The following is a 26,660-nucleotide window of genomic DNA, read 5'->3' as shown; positions in this document are numbered from 1 at the left end:
TCTGAAGTTTCGCGGCCTGGTGCAGAAAAATCGCGTATAATATACATGTATTCAATAGTTGAACTTTTTCTAGTTTATTTTATTAAAAAATTAGCTTTCGTAACCTAAAATACAATATACAAATTTGACTGGCTTAGAACAGGGTAAATAATCCCAGTTAGCCATCAAAGCAACGCCAACGTTGTATACATTTATAATTTCATGTATATAATATGATAATAAATAAATAAATAATCTAATTGGATAATATAATTCCTTCTCAAACATTACTATTAATTAATTTATTTTATTTATACATCCAGTTCATATTCATCAAAATGGCACAAAAACACTCTGACAAATTTTTCTTGTACTGGGAGTAGGCTCAGTATATGAGGGGTCGGCGTGCCAGAAATATTAATAGGTCTGATGCTGCAATCGGCTCCCATATGGGCAAATGTTCTAAGAAACCGATTTGGTGTGGCAAATATGGTTATTAAATATGTTTCTCATAAATAAAAATAATTTTGAAGCAATAGAAAAACAATTAAAGCCCAAAAGAGAAAAAGCATATATATATATACAGTTTACGTTAATATAAAATATTTTTGAAAAAAAATAGATTTTCAAATGATTCAATGGAATTGCATAATATTTAGATCACTTTCCTTGATAATTTTTCTGTTGATGTAATTGATGTCACCCCCTGTGCCCTGGAGGCATAAAATTACCAAACAAAATATGGCAATATACAGGTGTTTGGCGCATCGTTTGCCAAGTTGAATTGGCTGAAAGGAGAATTCATTTGCTATCTCATCAGCCCCAGTAACAAATTCTAGACCACACGTATTTTTTTATTTCAATTTTGTATTTTTTATCATCGAAAATCTGAAATTTAATTATTAAAATTTCAATTTAAAAAAAAGTTCTGGGTCCTAAACTCATTATGGGACTAAATCGTTCTATTCCGCCCTATTCCGTGGCATCCACGTTCCTCACTCCGTTGGATTTCTACGTCTGGGGACGTGCCAAAGAGCTCGTATACGACACAAAAGTCGAAACGATTTAGTCCAACGCATTGGAATTTGAAAGAAATGCGTTTACGCACTACTACAGAAATTAGACGAATATGTCACGCGTGCATACGCAAAGAGGGCAACAATTTGAACAACAATTGTAATTTTTAAATAAATGTTTAATTAAACAGAATTTGATTTATAATTTCTCTTTATAATTTAAGTCTTGGGAACTTTAGTGCCATATGTAAGAAAGAGAAAGAAGATATTTTTTACTGCACAGGAGCCGAATAGCAGTTCCTACCTATTCACGCATGTAATTTATACGAAAACTGGTGTTTTATAGAAATATCGAAGTCAGATATGTCCCGTTACATGATGTTAGCTAATATAATTAGTGATGTTATTAAAAGGTTTTATGGTATATTGCATACCGTTGCAAAGAGGATAAACTACAAAACTTTTTTTTTTACAAGAATTCGAAGATCATCGCTTTTAGTTTTTTTTTTAATTGCAATTAAAATTTGAGTTTAAGTTTTTTTTTGCCACTTCCAAAAACTTTGCAGGTTATTGAAAAAAACTCATTACTGGCAGGTAATTTTGAATTCATAGAACCGTACAAGAGTGCAAATTATAGTTAAAATAAAACTTGTAGTAAAGTGGGTAAAGATCCACAATTTTTTAATATTTTAATTTAAACAATTTATTTTCGAATTTTCGATAGTAAAAAATAAAAAAAATCGTGTAGCCTAGAAGTTGTTACTGGGGCTATGAGATAGCAAATGTCCTCTCCTTTCACCCAATTCGATTCGGCAAACAATGCACAAACACACTATTATAAGGAGGAAATATGTATTTTGTTATATACAAATTGATTACAGTCGTAATAAAGTTAGAGCTTCTTATTTTTATTCCGAGAAATGGGGGTCAGTGCTATATAACCTGACGTCACTGCGACCCGGGCAGATCTATTGTGACGGGTCCCCGTAAATAAGTTCTCATCCCATAAGCCCAGGTCTTTAAAAAGCCTGGCTTTTGTGCGGAGGGCAGTGTTTTCATTTTGCTAAATCTGCGCCTCCAGCCCAGATCCATAAAGTATCGGACTTTTAGGTAGGAGGCGAGCTCTGTAATATCCTCAGGTTTAACCAGCGGTCCCCCGAGGATGTGGCTTCTTTATGATATAAAGCAACACATTCATATAGAATCTAGAATGTGTATCGGTGTTTCCTCATCCGCTCTGCAGAACCTACATTTAGAAATTTTAGAAAGGTTCAATCTTCATTGCCCGGTAAAAACTTTAGTGATAACCCTCACTTGATTTCGGCTTAGTTTGTTTAGGTAAGTTATAACGTACTGTAAATGAGGAAGTTCAGTGCTACGGGAAGTTGGATTCGAAAATGTATTTAAAAAAATAAAAAAATTAAATGACCTCACAAGTTTTTTAAATCAACCGATTATAGAGTTGTAATAGATTTCTGGTTTCAAGCCAACCCACTAATCAGGACGACTCAGCGAAGTGAACGAGTGACGCCACGCGCGGCGTAACGAAAAATGTATAAAACTTAAAAACATCGTAACGACGATAATACGGTGAAGACATTCTACTCTTACATATCGGTATATTCGAATCTTTAAAAAACCTTCACTAATGCGTGTGTGACTTTTTGCACAAACGAAATGTGTAAGTTTACTTGGTTCACCGACAAGAACGAACACATTACATTCGTGAAAAATTTTGGTGGAAGTTCATTGTAATGAAAGACGAGTGATACTTAAATCCACAAATTTGGAATAACAAGCGACCGGTTTCATCGCTTTCGCGACATCTTCGAGACTGAACATACCAGTTTTCTTTTATTTCTATAATAAATTTACATAGGCTAATCAAACGTTCGAACACACTGTACCTACCTGTCTTTTGTTTGGCGTACCCACCTTTCTATCACAGGAATCAGCGAAGGTGTACGATTATGATTATGTTAAATCTAAAATCTCTTCAATCACCGGTATAATGCATAGGTTTAGGGGAGTTTTTCCGAATTCACTACGCCGTGCAGTGTACTTTTCAATGATACACTCTCATTTGGTATACTTGTCGTGCATCTGGGGATTTGCCACAAAAAAGTGTGTATCAGAAATACAAGTAATACAAAATAGAGCTATAAGAAACATATACGGTATACCAATGGAAACGCATGTCAAAGATATTTACAAACTTACTGACATTCTCCCATTTTTGGTCATACCGTATTATGAGATTGCAAAAACGGTGCTTCAAAGTGTAAATAAAGACTCTCTCACTAATATTGGCTATACCTTCAATCGAGACGTCCACCAGTATAATACGCGATAGAGTCAAAATATTCACGTACCTGGATCACGCACGACAAGGTATGGTCTAAGGTCTCTGCTGTACCTTGCTTGTAGCGAGTACAACAGGCTACCGGAGTCCTATAGAACGCCAAAAAATAATATTCATTTAAAAAATTACTATTTGAGGAATAACGTGGAAGGTGGAATTTCGTTTTAAGTTCTTCTTTTTCCTCGGATATTTCTTTCTTAGATTAATCTTATAATATTAATTTTTATTATGAATTGTTTTAATTTCTTTGTATTGTATACTTGCTTGCTATCTTATTTCAGTTTTATGAACATATTATTTATTTATTTATACATTAACGGTTCAAAGAACCTTTTACAAAAAAAATATAATTTACAGAAATAATCACAGCAGTGCACAATAATCACATAGTACATAGTATGAAATAATAAAATAATTAAAACTAAACAATTTACTAAACATATAATACAAAAAGTTAAAAAGAAAAATAATATTTCTAAATAAAGATAGCAATAACCATAAGAAAATTTTACGTACAAAAATAAATATAGCACAGTAAAGTTGAGAATAACTAGATAATAATAATAAAAAATTAATACAACACTAGTACTTAAAAAATAAAAGTTTTTTGAGCAATAAAACAAAAATAAAAAAGTTAAATTACTAAATAAAAATACGAGTACCTCTATTTAGTGAAATCATTATCATCATCAGTTGGTTGGAAGAAGTTGCTATTTGGCAATGAATCCACCAATGTATAATTTAAAATTATGTCTAACATGTTAAATAAAGAAATAAAAAATCACGTATTCCAGGAAACAAAGTTAAAATTAATAATATATTTTTAAATAAATACATTATTTTTCTAAAAAATAACGAGTGAAAATTCGTTTTAATTCATGAACAGAATTTGTATTGAATATATCGAATATTTGTTCTAATTCATTTCCATACCTATGTATCCTGGGCACTGGGTATAGGAGAGTACATTTCAAAGTTGGTCCGCGAATTGTTGCAAAAAAATCATTCCTTACTTCTAGTGCACCTACCAGGTATTCGAATTTGAATTAGTTCAAGCAGAGCAGGGCGGTCAACTATCGATTTGATTATTTTAAATAAGAATAATAAATTAGCTATAACTCTGCATATTACTTGTTACTGTATTATTGTTCTTACCATACCTTTATGTTAATATTATTCTGTCCCAAAATTAGTTTGTTGTACAAAAGGAGAAAAAAGATTTAATAAAAAAAAAGTTATTCTTCCTTGGTAAGTGTATTATTATGTTAGATTATACGCGTACGTAGAAGCATTTTAGGTACCTACCTACTTTTTAGTGTCTCTTAACAATTTACCCTATTTTTATAAGTAGTACCTAGTGCCAATTATCGCCTTCGTGGGTACTTTAAAAGAGCTTCACTCTGTAACAAAGAGGGGTAATCTGTGTCAGGTTTACGGTTAGTACGACACTCGGTTTTAAGGCTGTTAAGAAATGATTTACGCATAAACCGCGAGATGAGCGGTGGCGATGCGATGGCGGAAGCGGTGGCGCCTTCAGCCGAATAACAAATCACGACTCGTTTCTCTCTGCTTCGCGGCAAATATTAAACCCAGTTGTGGTAAATTAAAACACTTTTCATTGCCGGTCGTAAAGCGCGCCACTTACAACTCCGTACAATGCGTGCTCGGTGAAAAACATCCCGTACAATAATACGACAGCAATTGAGGCTGGAAACAGATTCCATACAATGCGCGGGAAACTCTCGTAAAGTTTTCCCGCCATCTGCACCCCTCCGGCTCCCCGTCCCTCCCACAGCCGCGCCGCATCCGGCCGCAGTAACGACTTCCTCATATGTCTAATAAAATTATTGTTCGCGCGGAGCGGGGTGGTTAATTGCTGACGATTTATACAAACCGGAATATTCCTCATCATCTTCCAGGTGTAGCGACAAGAATCTCATTGCGGGAGGCACCCCCCCCCCCTCCCCCGCAACAGCGCGCCCGTACTAGGAAACAAACAGACTTCATAAAAAAATTGCATGTACTATGCAGAGACACATAATAATTAAATTTATTTAAATGAGCTTGCATTAAATAAATGTTAAGAAAATTTTAAATTCAGGTTTCCGTCGGGTGGTGACGGGTACTTTTATACTTGGCGAGAACAAAGTAAAAAATAAATCGCTTTACGAATATGCAGCATTCGCGTCGTAAATTATACTCAGACGAGCCAGTTCGCTTAACTTATTCGGAAATTCTTGGCCGAGATGCTAATTTGTGTTCAAAGTCTCCCCAGATCCGCACCTGTCTTAGTATCGCAGTTGTTACATTAAAATGAAGGCGATTTGCGTATTTTCAGGAGCGTTTCTGACTTTCATAAATACGCCTCCCCCGAGCCGAGATGCGGGAGTCGGGAGCAGAACGATTCTCTTTCAGCGAGTTATTACGGCTTTACTCACTTTTCCATTCATGTCGGTCTTCCTTCTCCGGCACGTTCGGGAACTACGTAGGAACGGGAGTCAGTAGGCGCCGCCATTTGCATACGGCTCGCGACTGTAATGGTCCTACTCTCTCCTCACCTGGCCATTGTTGGCCAACTTTCCGGGATGAAATTACGAAGAACGGAGGCCTTTATGGCGGGAGATGTTGGCGGCGCGAGGAATTAATTAGCGAATACAAATGTTAAATCGTACTATTACTGCGGTAAATGTTTTGTCTATAACTTCGGAACACGTTCCCCCAGAAGCATCGGATGAATAATGGAATTATTAAGCCGGTTTATTCCATACAGTGCTATTAAAACGCATTTATAACAGGTATAGGTGGAGAGAGGAGGTGTATATTTCAAATTATTATATTACGCTTTTAAGAAACAACTGAGCCGCGTTTCATGAACACTTTATGAATGCGGAACCGTGTATTAAATAAATTCATAATAACTGGTTTATTTGATTAATTTAATGACAGAAGCCAATCATTTTGTTTATCTATATACTCCTACAGCCGAGCCGGTTTATAATTCTTACATCCTTTCTGCATAAAATATTTTTGAAAATACTAATCATTTTAAATTATTGGAAGATTTGAAAGATCAACATAAATTTAAATATAAGATTCTATATTTTTATTCATATGTGAAACAAAAAATATTTGAAGTTAAACGTTGTTTTTAAATAATATAATTTAAAATACAAATAAATGTGACTTCGAAGAAATTAATGCTGTTGCATGTATGTTCCTATAGTAAATTCATTGTGTAGGAACCTATTGTCTGTGTCCAGGTGGATGAAGAATATAGTTGTGTGTGTGTAATAGAACCAGAACCTTGGAGGAGTGTTTTCGACTCGATAAGAAAAAATCGTGAAAAGGGAAATGGAATGGAAATAGGTTCGTGTCATCGTGTAGTGGTGTAGTGGCTTACTGGCAATGTGGACGAGAAATATTAGCTTCAAGGTCTACTCTGCAATATTTCACTGTTCCTGGACTGGTACCAGAAGCGTAAGACTTGTCACCTTTCTTCCGTGACATTTTTAGCAGTAGCATAAAGACTGACCTAAGAAATAGATTTTGATACCCGATAATAAACCTGCTAACTTGAAAATCAAAACTATTGTATGCAAATAAAATTGGAATTATAAATTCAATGTTAAAATTATACAACCAAAAGTCGAGCCCAATGTCGACACAGGTTACCGCTGCAAAAAATAATATTACTTGTTTTAAAAACGAATAAACATCGAGCGAGTAATAAATTTAATGGAAGTGTACAAAGCTAACACGAAATGCTACTGAGGATTCAGAAGAACGCAAGATGGCAGGGAAATTAGGAATCTTAAAATGTCAATTTATATTCAAGTGGTCTCATTGTACTTGTAACAAAACTCCCGCGGCCCACTCATTCCTGCGGATAATATAATATTATAGGTACATAATACGGATCGTTTAAAATTTGTGTAACTTGACGTGTACCGCGGCACAAAAGGGAACGTCTGTCTCGTTTGCATATTAAATGATTGTGAAATATTGAATCATTCCCGTTAAACTTTCTTCCTCTCTCTATCCACCGCCAAATGAAGAGAATATTTGCGGCTTTTATCAATTATGTTCAATAAAGTCTCCCTGAATTTTCTATTTACTTTCGAAAGGGAAAATGGGCTTTGTCAAACTCAAAGATGTCAGACAATTAAAGTCAGATCATTAATATCCCTGTCATATATTATTTAAATAAAATCTTTTCAAATATTTGCGCAATTTTCGAGACGGTTCGATGTTATTTATTAATTAGCGAACGAATTCAGATATCAAATAATGCGCCCCTTTTACGTCGCGTCGTTAATAAATAAAAATCATCATAGGGGAGAGTTAGGCAATAAGACATAGAAATCTACACATTTATTAATAACTTTAAGGTAGCCCAGATTTTTGAAACATATAGTACACTTCTTCACTCATCTGCACGTCAGATGAAGTTAAATTATATACCCAAGCAAACTAAAATTTATTTTTACGGAACCCTACAATGTCTCATTTTGACTATCAGAGTAGGTAAAGCAAAATAAAATATAATTATTTCATTTTGGCAAAATAACATACTAATTTCATGTTACGGAGCAAATCAGGTAATGTATTAAATAATACAAAGGTTTCAAATAAAATAAAATGCATTAAACAATGAATGACAGTCAATAAAAAAATATATTTATTAGAAACATATTTATTAGACCTACTTATTAACTTTTGTAATGAAACGCTTGAATTGTAATTTTGTACCTGGCACGTAAAAGCCCTCTGGGCGTATATAATAAATTGAATTTTCATATAAAGATAATGAGCATCCCAAATACTTCATCTAAGTAAGTTTCAGAAACGTAGTTTTTCACTGACACTCCGACGCATTTTTCGTGAGCCAGGAGCTCAATCACAGATGGCTATCGACATGCTAAAAAACGTGCTAAGTATTTGAGCAATCACCACGAACAATCATGAACACGCTGAAGTTAAAGCGGTCGCGTTGCAAAACGCCATAGATAAGTTCCTGTGCGAGATTCAACCAATCCTCTTGAACTGACCGAAGTTGAATTTCGTTTTGCAACGCGACCGCTTTAACTTCAGCGTGTTCATGATTGTTCGTGGTGATCGCTCAAATACTTAGCACGTTTTTTAGCATGTCGATAGCCATCTGTGATTGAGCTCCAGCTTGTGGCATTGTTAGCACTGTATCCAGTGCTCTTTGGATTTGGATCTGTCAAATGGTTCATTGAAGAAGATACTGAGAATGTGAGTTCTTTTCCATTTTTAATTTTTTTTAATTTTAGAGTCCGTAGATAAAGAGTTGATATCAGTTTTGTCAGGAGCTCAATCACAGATGGCTATCGACATGCTAAAAAACGTGCTAAGTATTTGAGCAATCACCACGAACAATCATGAACACGCTGAAGTTAAAGCGGTCGCGTTGCAAAACGCCATAGATAAGTTCCTGTGCGAGATTCAACCAATCCTCTTGAACTGACCGAAGTTGAATTTCGTTTTGCAACGCGACCGCTTTAACTTCAGCCTGTTCATGATTGTTCGTGGTGATCGCTCAAATACTTAGCACGTTTTTTAGCATGTCGATAGTTATCTGTGATTGAGCTCCTGGTATATATTTACTACCATATTTTTTTCGCTTTGTTGAATTGATGTCCATTCAACTTTTTTCAGCAATTTGGAATGCCAAAGTCTTGAGATCTTTGGAAGTGATTCTGAGCAATCTGGATTTCAAGTGAACACATGGTTCATCAAATGCCTTCTATTATTTCATTGCCTAATTGTCACTTGATTTTTTAAACCACCCAAGGTCTTTTTGACTCCGCAAGTTAAAAGATTTTGTATTTTCTGCACGTATGCGTAGCGTTGCTTGAGACGTTGCACACAATGACAGACCATGACTCTACCAATCAACATTGATATTTCGCTTGCAGTCAAACACCATCTGAAATTAAAATAAAATCATTAATAATCAGAACAGACAAAACTACATAATATGTGGCATATTATGCTCTGTGTCAGTTTGCCCTATTGTGCGCATTCGCATATTTTTTTTAGGCCAACCTTATACACAACCCATCCACATTCGTTCTCACATTTAATATTAATGAACACCAAATACATACACAATACTGCGCGGAAAGTCTGTATAATAAATAAAAATAAGTAAATAAAAAGTGTGAAACAAATTTTCAAGACTTACTTTGCCTTTGACGCAAAATGCATCAACAACAACAAACAGCAGGCGTTTGACAGTAGAAACGAAATGTTGCCATGCCACATTAGTAGATTGTCACTAAATTCGTGATAATATGCTCGACATGTCATTTTGCCTACCTTGTCATTAAGCCTAACTCCCCCTACGGGAAAGTCAAACCACACAGTCGCGTCTTTGATACCAAATTTCTAGTGAAGCTCAGATTTTAAGGATAAGTATAATATGCGTAAATGTTAAGTAGGTACTTATAGTAAGTAACACAGTACGGACCATGTTTGTAGGCATCTTTGAGCATTTTTATATTGGTTACTAGTTTTTTATCTTCATAATGTGTTGATATAATGCGAATTAAAATACATATTAGGTACTGGTGAATAGCATTTTTTTTCCATACATATATTATTTACATTGAATATAACTACATATATAATATAATGATTTCTTAGTGAGGCTCAACCTCACTTGCTTCATATGCTCCTTCGTCCCTTTAGGGACTGTTGTGGTTCACCACAGTGGTAAATTATTTATGATACTTAAAATAAAAATATATTCTAAAAACATTTCAGAGTTTTTACTTTTTATTCTAAATTCGTCATGGTTTATAAAATAAAATGAAATAATATTTCATTTCATTTCATTTATTTCTTCAGATATTTAGAACATTACAGAAAAAAGACCCAATTCATTCTAAATACAATAATAGATCACAAATTACAGTAGATAGTTATGTTATTAAAATAATATAACAAAATGTAAAAAGAAAAATTAAAAGTTAGAAAGTGCTTTCCTAAGGGAAGGCCCACTGTCGTGAAATATGTCGACATCCGAGGCGATACGATTAAGTAGCAAGATTGCTCTACCGACCGGCATAACCATTGGCAGGTTGGTTCTGCATCGTGGTAGGTAAAACAATCGATGCTGTCTTCGTCGAAGATAGTTATCAGGTGCGAACAGACCTACATCCATCAGAATTTTTGAGTTATGTATGCGACCACCGATCACCTGGAAAAAGTGAAAAAGTGAACGTCCCTCCTCCTCCATAATGACTGATAGCCTTGTATACATACAAAGTATTTAAAGTATATTAGGGTACCCATACGTAATGTCGTTTTTGTTGATGCGCCATCTTTAAAAAAGTCTCCTTGGCCTCTTTTAGTGCAATGCTTCATTCAATCTATCCAAATGTTGACAACATAACTCTGCCGACACTGTCCGACCTTGTGGTAATAGTGCCAAGTAAAATTTTCCTTTAGAACCCCACCATACACACAATAACACTTTTGTAGAATGCAATGACTGCCTAAACGGTCAAACAGCCTTTTGTGCCGTGTTTAACCTATTTTTTGTTACGTTTGAATAGAAAACCCATTTCTCATTTCCAGTCACTAGGTCACAAAGAAATGGAATTAATTGTTCTTTTTACTCCAATAATATGCCGATGCTGAGCCGTTGAGCCATGTTGCGATCAGTTAATGAGTGTGGGACCCAAACACCTTGATAATTTTTCAATGGCCAGCATCGGATCATCTTCAATTGCAGACTTCGGGATTGTTTCATTCGCCTGGACAGGTCGTCCACTTCGAGGCTAGTTTTCCAAATACAAATCACCAGATTAACATTTTTTGGACCATCGATGGCATTTCCTGACATTGAATATGTCACCGTAAATCTCACATACATATTTCGTAGCCTCTGTCGCGTTCTTTTTTAAATAAAATTTAAAAAGTATAAAGCTCCGCAGATGTTGTTCCGACGACCACATCTCTTCCATTTTCTTCAAGGCGATAAAGGAACCGTTTTAAGGCCACGTGCAGGTAGCCTCTACAAAAGAGAAACTTATAACGCGTCCTTACTGCCTAACAGACTAAAGCAGACTATTTTAAAAATGGCGCATCAACAAAAACGATATTACTTATGGGTAACCCCCTATAATGATCACTAGATCTCTATCAGATCAAATGTTTTAGGCGTCATGAGGCCAGTCCAGGGAAAGATAAAAAATACGTACAGCAGTGAAAAATCACCACAATTTTTCAAATCAATTTTGCTCAGGCCTCGTAGGCAAACGCACTAAGTAGTAATAAAATAAGTTAAAAAACTACTTTGTTTTATACCACTTTTTTTTATGTACCGACCGGCTTCAAAGCTACATAAGCTTTTTTATTAAGGTATAATTAACTAATGAATCTGATTCTATTTTTCTTTAACAGTGATTACTAAATATTATCGAATAAATATACATCGAAACACGTGGAGCTAATAAAACAGGTCTTTTTGTCATGTTTCTCTACTAAAGATGGAAATCATAAAGTAAGATGGATACGATATTTAAAAGTAAACAGGAGTGGACTAAAGCTAATACAGTTTATTTTATTATTTTTTCTAGTTACGAATCGATTTTTTAATTTCTGAGATTTCCAGGTTATCTTATTTTAATATTTATTTTCAACACGAAGAACTTTTAATGCAGTGTCTTTATTATAATTATGAATATTTTCTATCAGATGGTTTGCGAATTCAGATAAATTGATATTATTTAGGCACCTTAAGTATTCATTTACTCTAATATTCAATCTTATTTTAGTTTTTACCAAGTAGATTGAATCACAATCATTGCAACTTAATTGGTATACGCCAGACTTATTATATTTAGGGACTTTGTCTTTGTGATTTTTTAACAATGTTCCCATATTATTAGTTGTGTAGAATGTAACATAGAGAAACTAGGATAAGATTCATTAGTTAAGTATACCTTGATAAAGAAGCTTGCGTAGCTTTGAAACCGGTCGGTAGAAAAAAAAGTGTAATATTATTTTACATATATTTTATAAGTGTTAGATTATGTTTGATTATATGGACTTCCTGAACCTTAATTAAAATAAATTAAAATATAGTTGAATTTGAAATGATAAAGAATACATAATATTTTGCTATAACGTTAGTAGAATCTATTTGGTAAGAGTTAGGTATTTTGGCTCACTTCAAATTGTTTGCGACGGCGAGTTATTATTTATTTATTTACATATTTAGAATGGCTCCCATAAAAAAATATATCGGGTTATGTACACAGTCTGTTAATAGGTACACTAATCTCTTTGAGGAACATATTTACATCAATACTTGAAAAAAAAAAATTAAACAGTAATTATTACATCATAACCTTTTTTTTCACACATATTCTTAATAAAAAAATAAGTGTGTCTTGTCTTTACACTAGAGTTCAGTACTACGGGAAATTTGATAGAAGAATGTTTTCTTATGCGCGGTAAAAAATAGAGCATCTATTAGAGAGTCTCGAAAATGTGTGAAAAAAAATATGAAAATGGTTTTAATAAAAACGAACGACAATGTATTGAGTTTATCGAATTTTTTGTAGACCTGAACTGGATTCAACTCCCTAGGGAGCTGCTAATATTAATATATTACAATGGAGACAGAGAACATAATAAATTTCAGCTCCTTACAAACATTAACAGATGGAAGAATTGAAGGAATATAGATGTTCAAATACGGGCAGCATGGTGAATGTTACACTGTTAATGTCTTTAACTTCACTAAAATCAGCAGATGGACGAATTGAAGAAATATGGAAAGTCGAACATAGGCAAAATAGTGAATGTTACACAGTGTGTAAAGTCGCCACTTAAACTAGCCAATGACAGGTCAAGTCAAGCCCTGTAAATGCCTAGACTTCCATATTCCCTTCTATAAAATGTTCTCCATCTCTGTTGTAATTTGTTTATCTTAATGATTTGTCGGCCTCGTGGTGTAATGGTCAGCGCGTTTGCCTACCATTCAAGAGGTCTCTGGTTCGATTCCCGGCATGGTTGATAAGAAATATTTATTAAAAATTGAGTTTTCACATTAGAATATTTTGTAATCCCTGGACTGGTCCCTGCAGCGTAAGACTGATCATCTTACCTTCATGTAACGAAAATGATCAAGTTACACTGCGATTGATGTACCAATGCAGTGCCCTATGCGCCATTAGGTGCGAAAAGGGAATGATGATGATGATGATGATTAGTGACTCCCTAGGGGGCGAAATCCCGTCTTTTGTCTACAAACATTAAGAAAAACTAAAAATATTGTATTAATTAATTTATCTCATTTACGATTTAAAATATTCTATAATAAATGCTAAACATTAAAATCTACTTACATATTTATATCAGGAGGACGTGGTAAATTACGTTACTAAATTTTATCCTTTATTATTTTTTACCTCTGCCGTTTTGTGGTTATATTAGTTGAATCGTTGAATTTATGTGTTTCAGGTTTTCATTAATATCGTTGAGCCAATGCCGAAGTCGCGAATCTACAATTTGCCAGTTTTTAATTAAATATACCATGAAAGTTCATTTTAAACTGAGCACTCACTGCCAAAACAGCAAATTTGACATTGCGTTCTGGACCGAGATCTGACCACCTGCCATTTCACCAATCTGACTAGGTAATAGCAATGTCCAATTTATAAATAAATAATTCTTATAAATATTTATTTCAAGACTTCGGCATTGAATACATAGTTACTCGTTTGCCTCATTAACGACGCTAAAATGTCAAATGTGGTCAATTCAAACATAACAAATTATTATTGATTTTAATCCTAATTGTAATCCAAAATTTAATCCTTATTTTAAGCCTAATAATATTTCATTTTTTAAATAAATTATAATTGATAATATACAAACGTATTCAATGTTGATAAAATAAAATAACAATATTTAAAACCTCATACAAAAACATTTCCAATAAATCTTGCAAATCCCAAATCAACAATGTAATAAAAATAAAATCAAATGTTGAATAATTAAATTTTTCAACGAGTCATCTTAATTAACAGCTGTTTTTTAGATTTTTAACCATATAAAGCTAGTTAGTAACAATATAAATAGATTTATGACACCAGTTTAAACTTCAAACCTCAAATCGATGTTTTTGCATAATCGCGCTTTGGCATTGACCCGAAGATATTATATTGAAACCGGATTACTGCCATCTAACGGATTTATTACAAACTACTTATGAAACTTGTTTCCTTTCCATAAAACCAATTGTATTCGTCTCTTTTTTGAGTGTCAACCTCCTGTATGACTGAATCAATAAATTTAGTAATTCTATCTACCTACCCCCGTACATTAAATTATAATCCATTTCTATCAAACCTTTTTTATTTCAAAAAATACCATTTACTCCCGCTAAACGATCGATTGAATTTTGTCAATAATTCTGTTTCTTTTTCTTTAGCATACTCATGGGAGCAAAACTGTTCTAATTTTAACTTTCTAATATATTTATAATATGTATGCAAATATAAACAGGTGTATATATTCATACACAGTTACACAATTATACATAAATAATATTTACTTTAAAAAATAATATTTGCATTCTTACAATTTATCCAAATACTTTAATTTTCGGGCCATTTTAACAAGTTGTTAATAACTCACAATTAGAAAATGGGAAGCAAGTTGTGGTAGTTTGAACCTCGTACCTATGATTCGTGAGTCCACGACACTAGCCAAGGGACTACAATCCGGTTTATATAAATATGCATGTTTATAAATGCATTGTAAGTGCCCCGACCTAGAAAAGTTCACAGGCATGGGTTATTCCGGGTTGTGTCACTATAAACTGTTTTTATAAATTTATGTATCATGTTGCGATTAAATTAATTAAATAAAAATTCCATACAAGCTGGTGGCTATGAAATGCACATCTCAATTATACCAAGAATGCACTCTTTTTGATAAATAATTGATAAAATAGGATTAAAATATTACTAGTTTTACTATTTATTCCTTTTATAGAACTGTAGCACTGATATTACCTATCTTCGAATGAAGTCCTAATCTCTTTGATGTAATGCTGTGCTGAAAGTGGCCGGGTAACCTTATTTTGCGGACAATAAGACGCAAAAATGAAAAGAAGAATTCCTTACACATCTTCCATAATTTTCAACTATACTAATAGTTCCATAGCATTTTTATATGCATGAAGTAGGTACACCTTATAGTAAAGTTAATGTATGCCTTTTATTGCATGCATTTCTAGAAAAAAATAATTGACTCCATCCAGACACCATTTCTTCACCCTTTTCCCTAACTTTCTATCATAAAATAATGCAATTTTCTTTCCCAGTTGCTAAAATGATTACTTTTTTCATATATGAGTCGTTGAACAGAGTTGGAGAACATTTTAAACAAGGAATGTGGAATTCTAGGCATTTACAGGGCTTCTTGCGACCTGTCATTGGCTGGTTTAAGTGAATATTTTACACACTATGTAACATTTATTTTTATAATATTGAGAAAAACAAAAAGAAAACTGTAGTGAAGGTTTAAAGTTTTAATATGGCAACAATCTTGATATTACATATTTTAAAATTGAAGTGAATTTTATTTTTGAAAAAAATAAATACAAAAAACGTATTCAAAGGTGAAATCTTTTAGAATTACTATATTTGCCAGCACTATTTTTATAGACATTCAAATGTCAAAACTATTATATTTTTTAAAGAAAAAGAAATATTTGCATTCTTATAGTTGACTTAAATATTTCAGTTTTCGGGCCATTTTCAAAGAGTTATAAATAACTTAGTATTAGAAAATGGCAATCAAGTTGGGGTAGAGTGGGGTTCGAACCTCGGACCTCTAATCCGTGAGTGCGCGCATGACTAGCCACGCAACCACGACCCGATTTTAACAGTTTTTGAAAGGCCCTTTTCACATGCCACACCAATCCACCCGGCCCGGCAATTTTACCGGGTACACTCTACAAAAGGCGACACATTTTGTATGCGTTTGTAGGATGTATAATGACTCATATGTGTGTCCATTTTACTTATTGTTAAACTCTCTATCTACTCCCTTTAAAAGAAAAAAGGTTAAAAAAAAACACAAGGCATTCCATGCCTTATTCAAAATTTGAAAAAACATAATCAATAGATAAATTTTTTTTTTTTTTGTAAAAATAGTAAAAGGCACAATTTTTTTCTTAAGGCGAATAGTTTCACATGGGCTCACCATTTACTTACCTAAACTTATTTTTATTATCATCATTCTCTTCCTGCGCCTAATGGCGCATAGGGCACTGGTTTAGTACACCTATAGCAGCGTATCTTTATAATTTTTGTTACATAAAGGTAAGATGATCAGTCTTATTCCAGTCCTGGGACAAAGAAATACTGTAGCATAAAAACATATTTTTTAATATTTCATATCTACCATGTCGGAAATTCAATCCGAGAGCTCTTGCATCGTAGGCAAACGTGCTGACCATAAGGCAGACACTTACACTATAAAAATATCTTTGAAAAAGATTAATAACATAATATTATTATTATTCAGAATTTGAAATCTCTAGCACACTCTGTGCCACTTTATCTAAACTACTTGCATTAATAAAACTGATGAAAATTTTATTTTGGAATAATTAACACAGTTATAAAAAATACTTTTACTTCGATTTCACATCAACAAAATAAATAACAATCAATAAAAAATATTATAAACACATAAAAATATTGATAAAAACACTATAGAATTTCAATTTTACTATCAAAACAAAACAAAAAAATTGGTAATAAATAACATCTAGGTATAAAAATATAGAAGAGCTTTTTTACAATCTATAAAATAAAAATATAATACTTGTTCAGCCTCATGTCACTATTTATCATTAGTTGGAGTTACACTTTTCAGCTGCACCTTGAAAAACAAATGTCATCATTTTAACAAGAAAGTTTTTTTTTCATTGCTATAATATAAAGTTTGTATGTAATTTACTGATTACTTCGCATATATATTTTTTCTCACAACAGGCTATATAACCTTTACATATTTGACAATCACATTCCTGTGGGAATCGAACCCGAAACATTCATGTGAGAATGAAGGGTCTAAGCCAGTGTTACAATTTCACTAGTAAAACTATGTATCCGTGATGTGTATTTTATTCAGAGAGTAATATAATCAAAACAATCCATAATATTTATGTAAATGTATACCTTTTCAAGTAATAATTCTGTGGTTGGCGATGATGAACTATCTTCACGCGGATTTGTATTCATCGGGGCAGCCGTTCCAATGTTCTTCATCATTTCCTTAGGAAGCCATCTGTGAATTACTGGAGAAAAAAGATACGGATCTAGCCTGCAAAAGTCACAGAAAGGATTTTTAATAGTGCAAGGTGTAGTAGAAAGATAAATTACTAAAGTACAATAGTAAATAACAAAATGAATTAAATAATTCCTGCCTTTAACGGTTTACCAAGTGAAACATGTAATTACAAAACAAATATCTTGCTAATAAAATATGAGTATTCAATCATATATGTACATGCATCAAATAAATTTTATTGCACAAGGTTCTTGGATTCCCGATAAACTGACATGAAAAACTCATTTTAATTCTGTTTTTTCACTATGTATTTAATAGCCCCTGTCTCCATTTCCAATAAGCTCTAATTTTAGAGAACCTTTTAAATTGTTCGCTAGCTTCACATATATATTAAAATAGATAATTAACAAACATTAGATTATCAACTCACGTATCAAAGTGTTTCGTTTGTGTGAAATGTGATACAATTACACCAATCACTAAAGTTGTGAAAATCCCAATAGGAGCTATCCAGTGATAAGATAATTTATACAGCGGGAATATTTTGTCTGGATCTATTGTTGGCTGAAAGAAAAAGATTGAGCATGTTACGGTAATGATGCTGGTTAAGGAGACTCCTCAAGGCTAACAATAAGTTGGACACAAAGGCTTTTTATTCTTAGTAATGAACACTATCGTGGTTTACCGCACATTGCTGGCCCTTGCCGCTGCGGGCAACGTAGACTGCCCTGTCTACCTCCCAATCCCCTTCCTCTCCACATACTTAATAATTTGCATACCAAAGTTACACATATACTTTTATTTCAATTTCTCGTGGTATAAAAATTTAGCCAAAATGTCCTAGATTGATCCTCCGATGACATGAAATGTTGATTTAAAGGCTGGTTTATCATGTAAGCAGGCACCTCTCAAAGTTTGACAGTCAAAATTTGAAACTATCATCTCGCGCGCATTGTAGTTTAAATGAAAATATGCGCATGTCCCTTAATGTGTAATGAGAGCATTTTGAAAGAAATGTTGCTACATTGAAAAATTCTTATTGCATTTTTTTTAAATTAACGAGTACAAAAATGTTGGCCTCATAAAACGTTAGTAAAAATTAAGCATACCATCTCGATATGAAGCAAAGAAGCTAATGATTATAATTGTGTTTAAATTTGTTGCAATAGAGAGGGAAAACACTTTTGAGAAGGGAATATGGAAGTCTAGGCATTTTCAGGGCTTACGACCTGTCATTGACTGGTTTAAGTGGCCAATTTACACACTGTAAAATTCCCCCTTCTGCGTATGTTCAAACATCCACATTTCCTCGACTCTTCTATTTGTTGACTTTTGTAAAGTAAAAGAGCTGACACCCTTATCATGTGGGGGAGATTTATCCGGCTGAACCAATTTACCTACTAGGCAATGCCTGAAAACAATTTTACAATTTTTATACGTCTTATTTTACCAGTTAGTTAATTCAACAAAGTTTCGAGTATGTCCAAATGTTTGCAGACAAGCTGGACTTCCTCTCTGTTGCAGCAAATTAAGATCTGAATGACTCCCTAGGGAGGAAATCCAGCCTGTCTGGAAACATTTGGACATACTCAAAACATTGTTGAATTATAATTGTGGCCCAGGAACTATGATATCCTAGACTGAAAAAAAAAAATATCAAATCAATATCAATGTCGAGCTCATCGGGAATATGACCCGGGACCTAAGGTATTCTAGCTAAATGCACTAATTACAACACATCCATGTGGACCAGTCAATTGTTATAAAAATTTGTAATTATAATTAAAATACATGTAAATATATCATAAAAATTAATAAAAATGTAATTTATATATTATTATAAGTATGTATGTAATTAGAATATAGACTTACAGGGGGTGTGACTGTTATATTGTACCAAGGGGGGCAGCCACTTGTATCACCCGAGTTACTATCCGACGGCTCAAAGCCAAGTGCGGAGGCTGTCTGGGAACCCAGTGAGACCCACCCTCCCATAATGGCCCCGCTTATGGCTCCTATAAGGGCCCCCTTGGCGGTCGCCCACGGCCACAACATTCCCAGAGTGAACACACCAAACATACTACTCGCCGCAATAGAAGACAAAGATGTGGCTACCTAGAAAGCAAATATCAACATACAGTTAACATCTGTACTGAAAATCAATTTTGTATACAACATTTATGGTTAAATAATAGTCATTTAAAAAGAGTTCTAATGAATATGTCTGTGTCGAAAATATGTCATGTTTATATTTTTAAAATTAAAATAAACTAATCAAATCAAATCCAAGGCAACTTAGTGGACTTCTCCCACCTTTTTTTTATGATTCAAGATAAGAATTGAAAATTGTTGATACAAAGTGGTCTTCTTATATTTTTTAAAAATATTTTTTTTATTTTTTTATTTATATAAAAAAAGAAATATTTGCGTTCTTATGATTTACCCAAATATTTAATTTTGAGGGCCATTTTCAACGAGTTGTAAATAACTCACTATTAGAAAATGGAAATCGAGTTGGGGTAGAGTGGGATTCGAACCACGGACCTTTGGTCCGTGAGTCCGAGACACTAGCCACAGGACAACAACCCGATGCAAAACTTATCTTAAACAGAGATGAAGAACATTTTAGAAAAAGTAATATAGAAGTCTAGGCATCTACAGGGCTTATGATCTGTCATTGGCTGGTTTAAGTGGCCACTTTACACACTGTGGAACATTCACCATTCTGCCCATATTCGAACATCTATTTCCCTTCAATTCTTTCATCTGCTGATGTTTGTGAAGTTAAAGAGCTGAAACTTTTATTTATGCGGGTGAGATTCGTGAATGTTACGCAGTGTATAAAGTAGCCACATAAACAGGCCAATGACAGGTCATAAGCCCTGTAGATGCCCAGACTTCTATATTACCTTCTCTAAAATGTTCTTCATCTTTGTTGTAATATATTAATATTAACAGCTCCCCAGGGAGTTGAATCCAGTCCTTGTCTTCAAAAATCAGGACAAACTCAAAATATTGTTGTTACATCTTAAAGACTAGTCTATATTGAAATAAATAAGTTTAAAATAAATCAGTGTTTTACAGCTTCCGTTAAAGAAAATCACAATGAATATGAAGTAGGCGGGAAAGTAAATATAAAACTACATAAATATACATTTATATCAGGGATGCGTCCGATACCGATACTGATATATCGGCAATATTTCGGTTTTTCCGTCATAACGGAATAGGTGATATTTAATTGTTGATAAACTTATGCATTTTGCGCTTTAGAAAATGCATGTGAACGTACAGTGGCGTAACTTTTATTTAGTCTGGACCGCTGTGTAAACAAGGCACGATTCATGGTTAATGAATTCCCATTACATTAACGATTTATATTTATTTATTTATATTTACTTATAAATTACTTATTAAAAATACTTGATACACTTCCACTTATTTTTTCGACCAATGAGGAAGTTCAGTGGTTTTTTTAAATTTTTTTATTTGTTAATAGATTATTAAACTAAGCCAACAATTTTTTTTTTCAATTTTAAATATCTTATTATCCGATTACAACGATTTTTTAAAGTTTTGTATTTCTGAAATAACTCCGCGTGTAACGTCAGAGGTTCATTTCCGCTTATTCTCATTCAGTTCTTCCCATTGGTCCAGAAGCGACAAGCAGACCGGAAATCTTCCATAGCTCTCAGATCATAGGTTGATTCACATGAACCAGTAACATCATTCAAAGTAGTGCGTTTTTATTAAATATTTTTTATTATTTTTTCCGTACATTTTCAAGAAACTTTCAAAAAAATGCTCTAATTTTTACCCCGCGCAAGAAATCATTTTTTGTATCCGATTTCCCGTAGGGCTGAAGTTCCTCATTAGCGCTTTCACCCTCTAATGGGCATCTTCACACTGGTCAGGCTGATGCCCATTAGAGAGTGAAAGCGCTAATAGGTCAAAAAAATAAGTGTGACTGAAGAACCAAGTATTTTTAATTTGTAACTTATATTTAAATATAAATTATTACATCATTACAATGGAATTCCATCAAGAATTGTCAGTAAATAATTTAAAACCACCAAAATATGTTATTTTTTAGGATAACAAACCTATTGAAAGAAGAATTAGAAAATAAATACCACAATGCTGGTGGCATATTTATGTACCACTTTGTTTTAAGAGACCTACAAGAGCTAATCAAGCATCTTATTCAAGTTAATTTGAAGAAAATATTTTAAATAAATCAATTTATGTACAAATTTGTGTCTCATTTACAGTTTGCATCTTCTTTTAAATTCACTTTTCGTATTAGTATTGATATCGCCAACACTTTTCTAAAAATATCAGTATCGGTTGAAATTCATATCAACGCATCCCTAATTTGAATATTTTGTTAAGTAGGTGCTTCTAACAACGAGAGAATATAAAAAAGCTTACATTTAACACCCCACCCAACTTATCTACCACAAAGATCATCCCCATGGAGAATAGTCCGAGAGAAGTAGAAGTAACTCGAGCAATCATAGTGGCCTTCTTAGGGTTGGGAGTTTGCTTGAAAAGTCCTCGGACTAAATCCTCTAAAACCACAGTAGCTGTTGAGTTTAATACCACAGACATGGAGCTACAAGAAAAACTTTAAATTAATATTTCAATTATTGAAAAGAGCGTGAAATGTTTAATTTAGTTTTACAACACATAACGTAAATGGAATTAAATTTATATTAGATACCTGAGTGCAGCACCAAACACTCCAGCAATGAAGATCCCCAGTGCTCCGGGAACATTATTTGAGATCATGGCAATATACGCCGGTAAGAGCTGGTCCACCGTGGTCAGTTTCCCGGTAGCGAGAGGATCACATGTTCCATACTTTTCGAACATTAGCAGGCCCGTATAACAGCACAGTGATATGATGATTGCGGCACTCAAAGAGAAGAGAAACACAGACCTATAAGAAAAAATGTCTGTAAGTTATTACTACCGCCAAGCCATTTTGCTGTACGGGTGGGCAGAGAATGGCATACAATAAAAGCTTCATCAGAAATAGTACAATATTTTGCCATTAAGATGATTCAATAATGTACAGTTTTCACACCAGATTTAGGATTTATCCGGGAAGCAATTAGTATTGGAAGATACGGAATGACGGTAAGGTTGAAGATAAATTCTCCCGAGCGATTACAAAGATACACTACCGACCCTGTTTCAAGTTTTGGGTAGGCACATCGATATGCATTAAAGGGACGCGTACCCTAAGGTACACATACCTACGCACCAAAGTGATATACCATCACTATGACGGTATAGTGTATGATAACTTCTCTCAAGCTATCGTGAAGATACACTACTGACCCTATATCTTTAAGTTTTGAGGTAAGTATATCGATATGTATCGAGGGCACTAGTACCCCACGGTAAACATATCTACGCATTCAAAGTAATAAACATAATCTTCAACCGAACACTTTCTGCTTTAATTGGAATTTGTTTAAATTTTTATTTGTTTTAAGGTGACTTCTTTGTATCACAGAAGCCTATTTAAAAAACGAAAGAGAAATACTTAAGTATTACTTTTAGCATTGAACGTGGAGTAAATTTTGATAGTTAAGGCAGCAGTGACATCTATTGATTGAATTTGAAACAGTAGTAATGATCATATTATGATGTTTGAGATGATGCAATGGCAACACGTGGGAAGAAATATTTCTACTATGAAAAATGAATAAAACTATAATTTTATTTTTTTTATTCATACTCTTATCTTCCTGAAAACACGTATTGACATGTTGGTAGATGAGAATTTGGCATACCAAGGTAGATAGATATAGTAGAGAAGTTAAGTGGACCATTTCAATATGTACCAAGGAAGATAGCGTTTGTAATCGCAGCCCTGCACTGCTATTCCGAACGCTCTCGCACCCGTAGAAAACACTTTTATCTTGCGTATCTTGTAAACACGCGAGATGAAAGCTTATTCTATGGCCGCAAAAGCGTTTGGAATAGCAACCCCGCCCCGTTCACGTCAAATCTCATCCTACATTTCTTACTCCCATACATACCTATTCATTCTTCCATTATCAATTCATACCACTACGTAATAATATTTTCTTCATATTTAAATTGAGCCTATAAAATTACTAATCACATTACAATACAATTTATATATTATTAAGCGTGTTGTCCAGATTTTTATTAAATATTATGTTTATGTATTAATTTTGATTTTTAGTATTCTTTAATAATACACATGCTTCCACTTTCCATTATAGTATCTCAATTCAACACAGGGCTCTTGGCTTCATAGAGTTAGGGATACATTTTTTTTTGTAATATGGATCTTTGTATATATGAATAAATAAATAAAATTTTAAAAATCTAATAATCACACAAAATAAGAAACCATCGTTTGGCCTTCACATCTATTTAAAACATTTAAAGCTATGTAATTTTGCTGCTTTAATAGAATATAAACACACAGAATAAACTGTGAAGGGTATATTCAGATGTGAATATATTCTTTCATATAAATGTTACAGCGTTTATACATAATCATTTTAATACTTTAACTAAAGTTAATCAAATCTTTAAGACACACCTAGATTGAGCTGTTTGATTTATAATGATTAATTGTCACATGTGTTTACTTACGTAACAGCTTTACTGTAGCCAGGTAATGACATATAACGCTGAACCATGGTCATGTTAATAGCATTAAAGGCTGTCCAGTACATAGTAGCGCCAAACAGGATTGCCCCAGCTGAATGCCTCCGACTAGGGTCAGTGTCCCAACTAGAAACAATAATGTATTCATTGATTTGAATATTCAAGAGTCAATATGACATATTGAATTCTGAGTTTAAATTGAGTTATTCAGATTCAATACTGATAGCATTCTTCTGGTTTGTTATACTGAGTGTCAATGGAACTCATTGCCTACCTTACAAAACTGCATTACAGCATCTATTATGTGTCATCACGAAAACGTTTTTAGAATATGAAATGTCATGAAGATATATGTATGTATATCTAAATGTTACATATCTTTGATGCTTTGTATGGAGGTCTCAAATGTAATAAAAACTTACTTATTAGTAGAGTTACAATATAGACATAAGTCACACAGTAATGGGTTAAACAGCCTGTAAAGTAATTTAGACTACAATAATTGTCAAATAAATAAAAAAATAATGACAAAAACTGATTTTAGCCTTCTTTCTAGTCCGTCCCCGTGACTGAGGATCATGACCACAAAGTCATACTTTTGAGACTGCTGTCTTCCACTTGTCTCGGCACTTCTGAGAGCTGTCACAAACAAAGGTCCTGTTTCAGTGTTTATCTCATCCAACCAGCACATGGAAGTCCTCCCTCATCCTCTTCTTCTTTCTACGCTGCCGACCGAAACATGCATTCTTTCTTCTTCTCTTGTTGCGAGGTGACAAAAATATCGGAAAATTCGTTCGAGGCATACGGTCGAGAGACTTTAGCCAGCTATACTTCAAATCTATTGTCAACTATAGAACTACAGAAGATCTCAATTATTGGGACTACCTAATAAGAAATAAAGGTAGAGAAAAAAAATTGCAGGGAAAGATAAGTACATTCAGTGCAAATTATTTATTCAGATATACATGTAAAGAATCAGATATCAGTTGTCCAGAAGATCATAGTTAAACATAAAAATAGGCTTTTCGACTTAAGTTACATTAAATATTAGTACTTAGTGAATTACTTGTTATGCTATTAATTGTGTCAAACATAATATACATACTTCCACATCTCAAGACGGTTCCCCTTGCTGGCTGCAGAAAATACGACATCGAGCCCCCCGGCGCTAACTGATCCGACTATAGAAAATGTCAGCACTGCAACAAACATTATTGCCACTTGCCAAGTATCTGTCCACACAACGGCTTTCAATCCACCCTGCATTACAAATACACATAATGCTATTAATAAGGATGGCGCTTACGTTGTGAAAATCCCTGTTACTAGTTTATTTTTAAAAATTAACAACGATCAATATTATTATAATTTTCAGAAAAAAATAAACAAACTATGCACTCTTCTACATATAAATAATTCACTTAGGAGATATTTTTACTCACTATAAATAATTAATAACTGCAACTAGTTGACCAATTTTATTTAAAATATAGCTATTTTTATTAAAAAAAATGTACATCCTTGTACAAAATTATTTTACTAGCACAACATCTCCGGGCTAACTAAGGTATAAACCCTGTTGCAAGCCAGCACAAAGGGTACATAACAATTTGTGATATTTTTTGTATTGAAACAGAAACATAACAATTATGTTGTTTTTATTTATCTTTTGATATTACAAAAACAAAGGTATTTTTCTTTTTCTTTCTATATGAAAACCTTGTCTTACCATATGTAAAAGTGGCTGATTTAATGAGGTCTCGTATGAGCAAAACTGCCGATTCTGGGGATACACGTTACACTTTTGATGACAGTTTATAGTACATACAAATAATTAGACTTGCAATATATTATTTTTTTATATTTTTTCATTGAACCCAAGAATTATCTTGCAGAGTAACTTTTGCATATAATATCGACAATAAGGAAGCTCATTGCTATGGGAAATACAATATAAATAATGTTTTCTTACACGCCATAAAAATTAGAGGATTTAATTGTATAGTAAAGTTTTTCAAAAATCAAAGAAAATATTTATAAAAATGGTTTTAATAAAAATGAAGTACTTGGAATGACGTCACAAGTTCTTGTGAATCAATTACAGCGTTGACATGAGTTGTGATAGTTGTGAAGAAAGCCAATTTTTGTCAACGTTTAGTATAATTTGATAGCTATGGGGTTCTACTTTTAAATGTCACGACAACTCTCTGAGGAGAACAAGTGATGTCACAGGTGGAGTAATTTATTTTCTTTATTATTAGTTAATAAATAATAAAGAAAAGGACATATGAAAAATA

At 33.4% G+C, this 26,660-nt stretch overlaps 1 protein-coding gene across 5 annotated transcripts in view; it reads right to left on the bottom strand.

Annotated features, from left to right (window-relative positions):
- Positions 1 to 17,004: 17,004 nt before the first annotated feature.
- The window catches only part of LOC148273672 (sodium-coupled monocarboxylate transporter 1-like), a 42,229-nt gene continuing 32,573 nt past the window's right edge, over positions 17,005 to 26,660 (bottom strand). For 4 of the 5 annotated variants that reach the window (XM_088238384.1, XM_088238387.1, XM_088238386.1 and 1 more), the window contains exons 7-14: positions 25,469 to 25,623; positions 24,349 to 24,489; positions 22,430 to 22,648; positions 22,138 to 22,321; positions 19,579 to 19,821; positions 18,137 to 18,270; positions 17,595 to 17,739; positions 17,005 to 17,295 (exon numbers count right to left, since the gene is read on the bottom strand). In XM_088238384.1, coding sequence (XP_088094510.1) covers positions 17,257 to 17,295; positions 17,595 to 17,739; positions 18,137 to 18,270; positions 19,579 to 19,821; positions 22,138 to 22,321; positions 22,430 to 22,648; positions 24,349 to 24,489; positions 25,469 to 25,623 — 1,260 coding nt within the window. In that variant the 3' untranslated portion in view covers positions 17,005 to 17,256. The remainder of the gene's footprint in view (positions 17,296 to 17,594; positions 17,740 to 18,136; positions 18,271 to 19,578; positions 19,822 to 22,137; positions 22,322 to 22,429; positions 22,649 to 24,348; positions 24,490 to 25,468; positions 25,624 to 26,660) is intronic. The other variant, XM_088238388.1, reaches the window with a different exon arrangement.

The sequence above is a fragment of the Micrasema longulum genome, unplaced genomic scaffold (assembly GCF_059751315.1).
Source record: "Micrasema longulum isolate JH-2025_06_02 unplaced genomic scaffold, ASM5975131v1 h1tg001877l, whole genome shotgun sequence".
In the NCBI taxonomy this organism is placed as follows: Eukaryota; Metazoa; Arthropoda; class Insecta; order Trichoptera; family Brachycentridae; genus Micrasema; species Micrasema longulum.
Note: the sequence above shows the minus strand (reverse complement) of the source record. Positions and strands in the feature narration are given on the sequence as shown.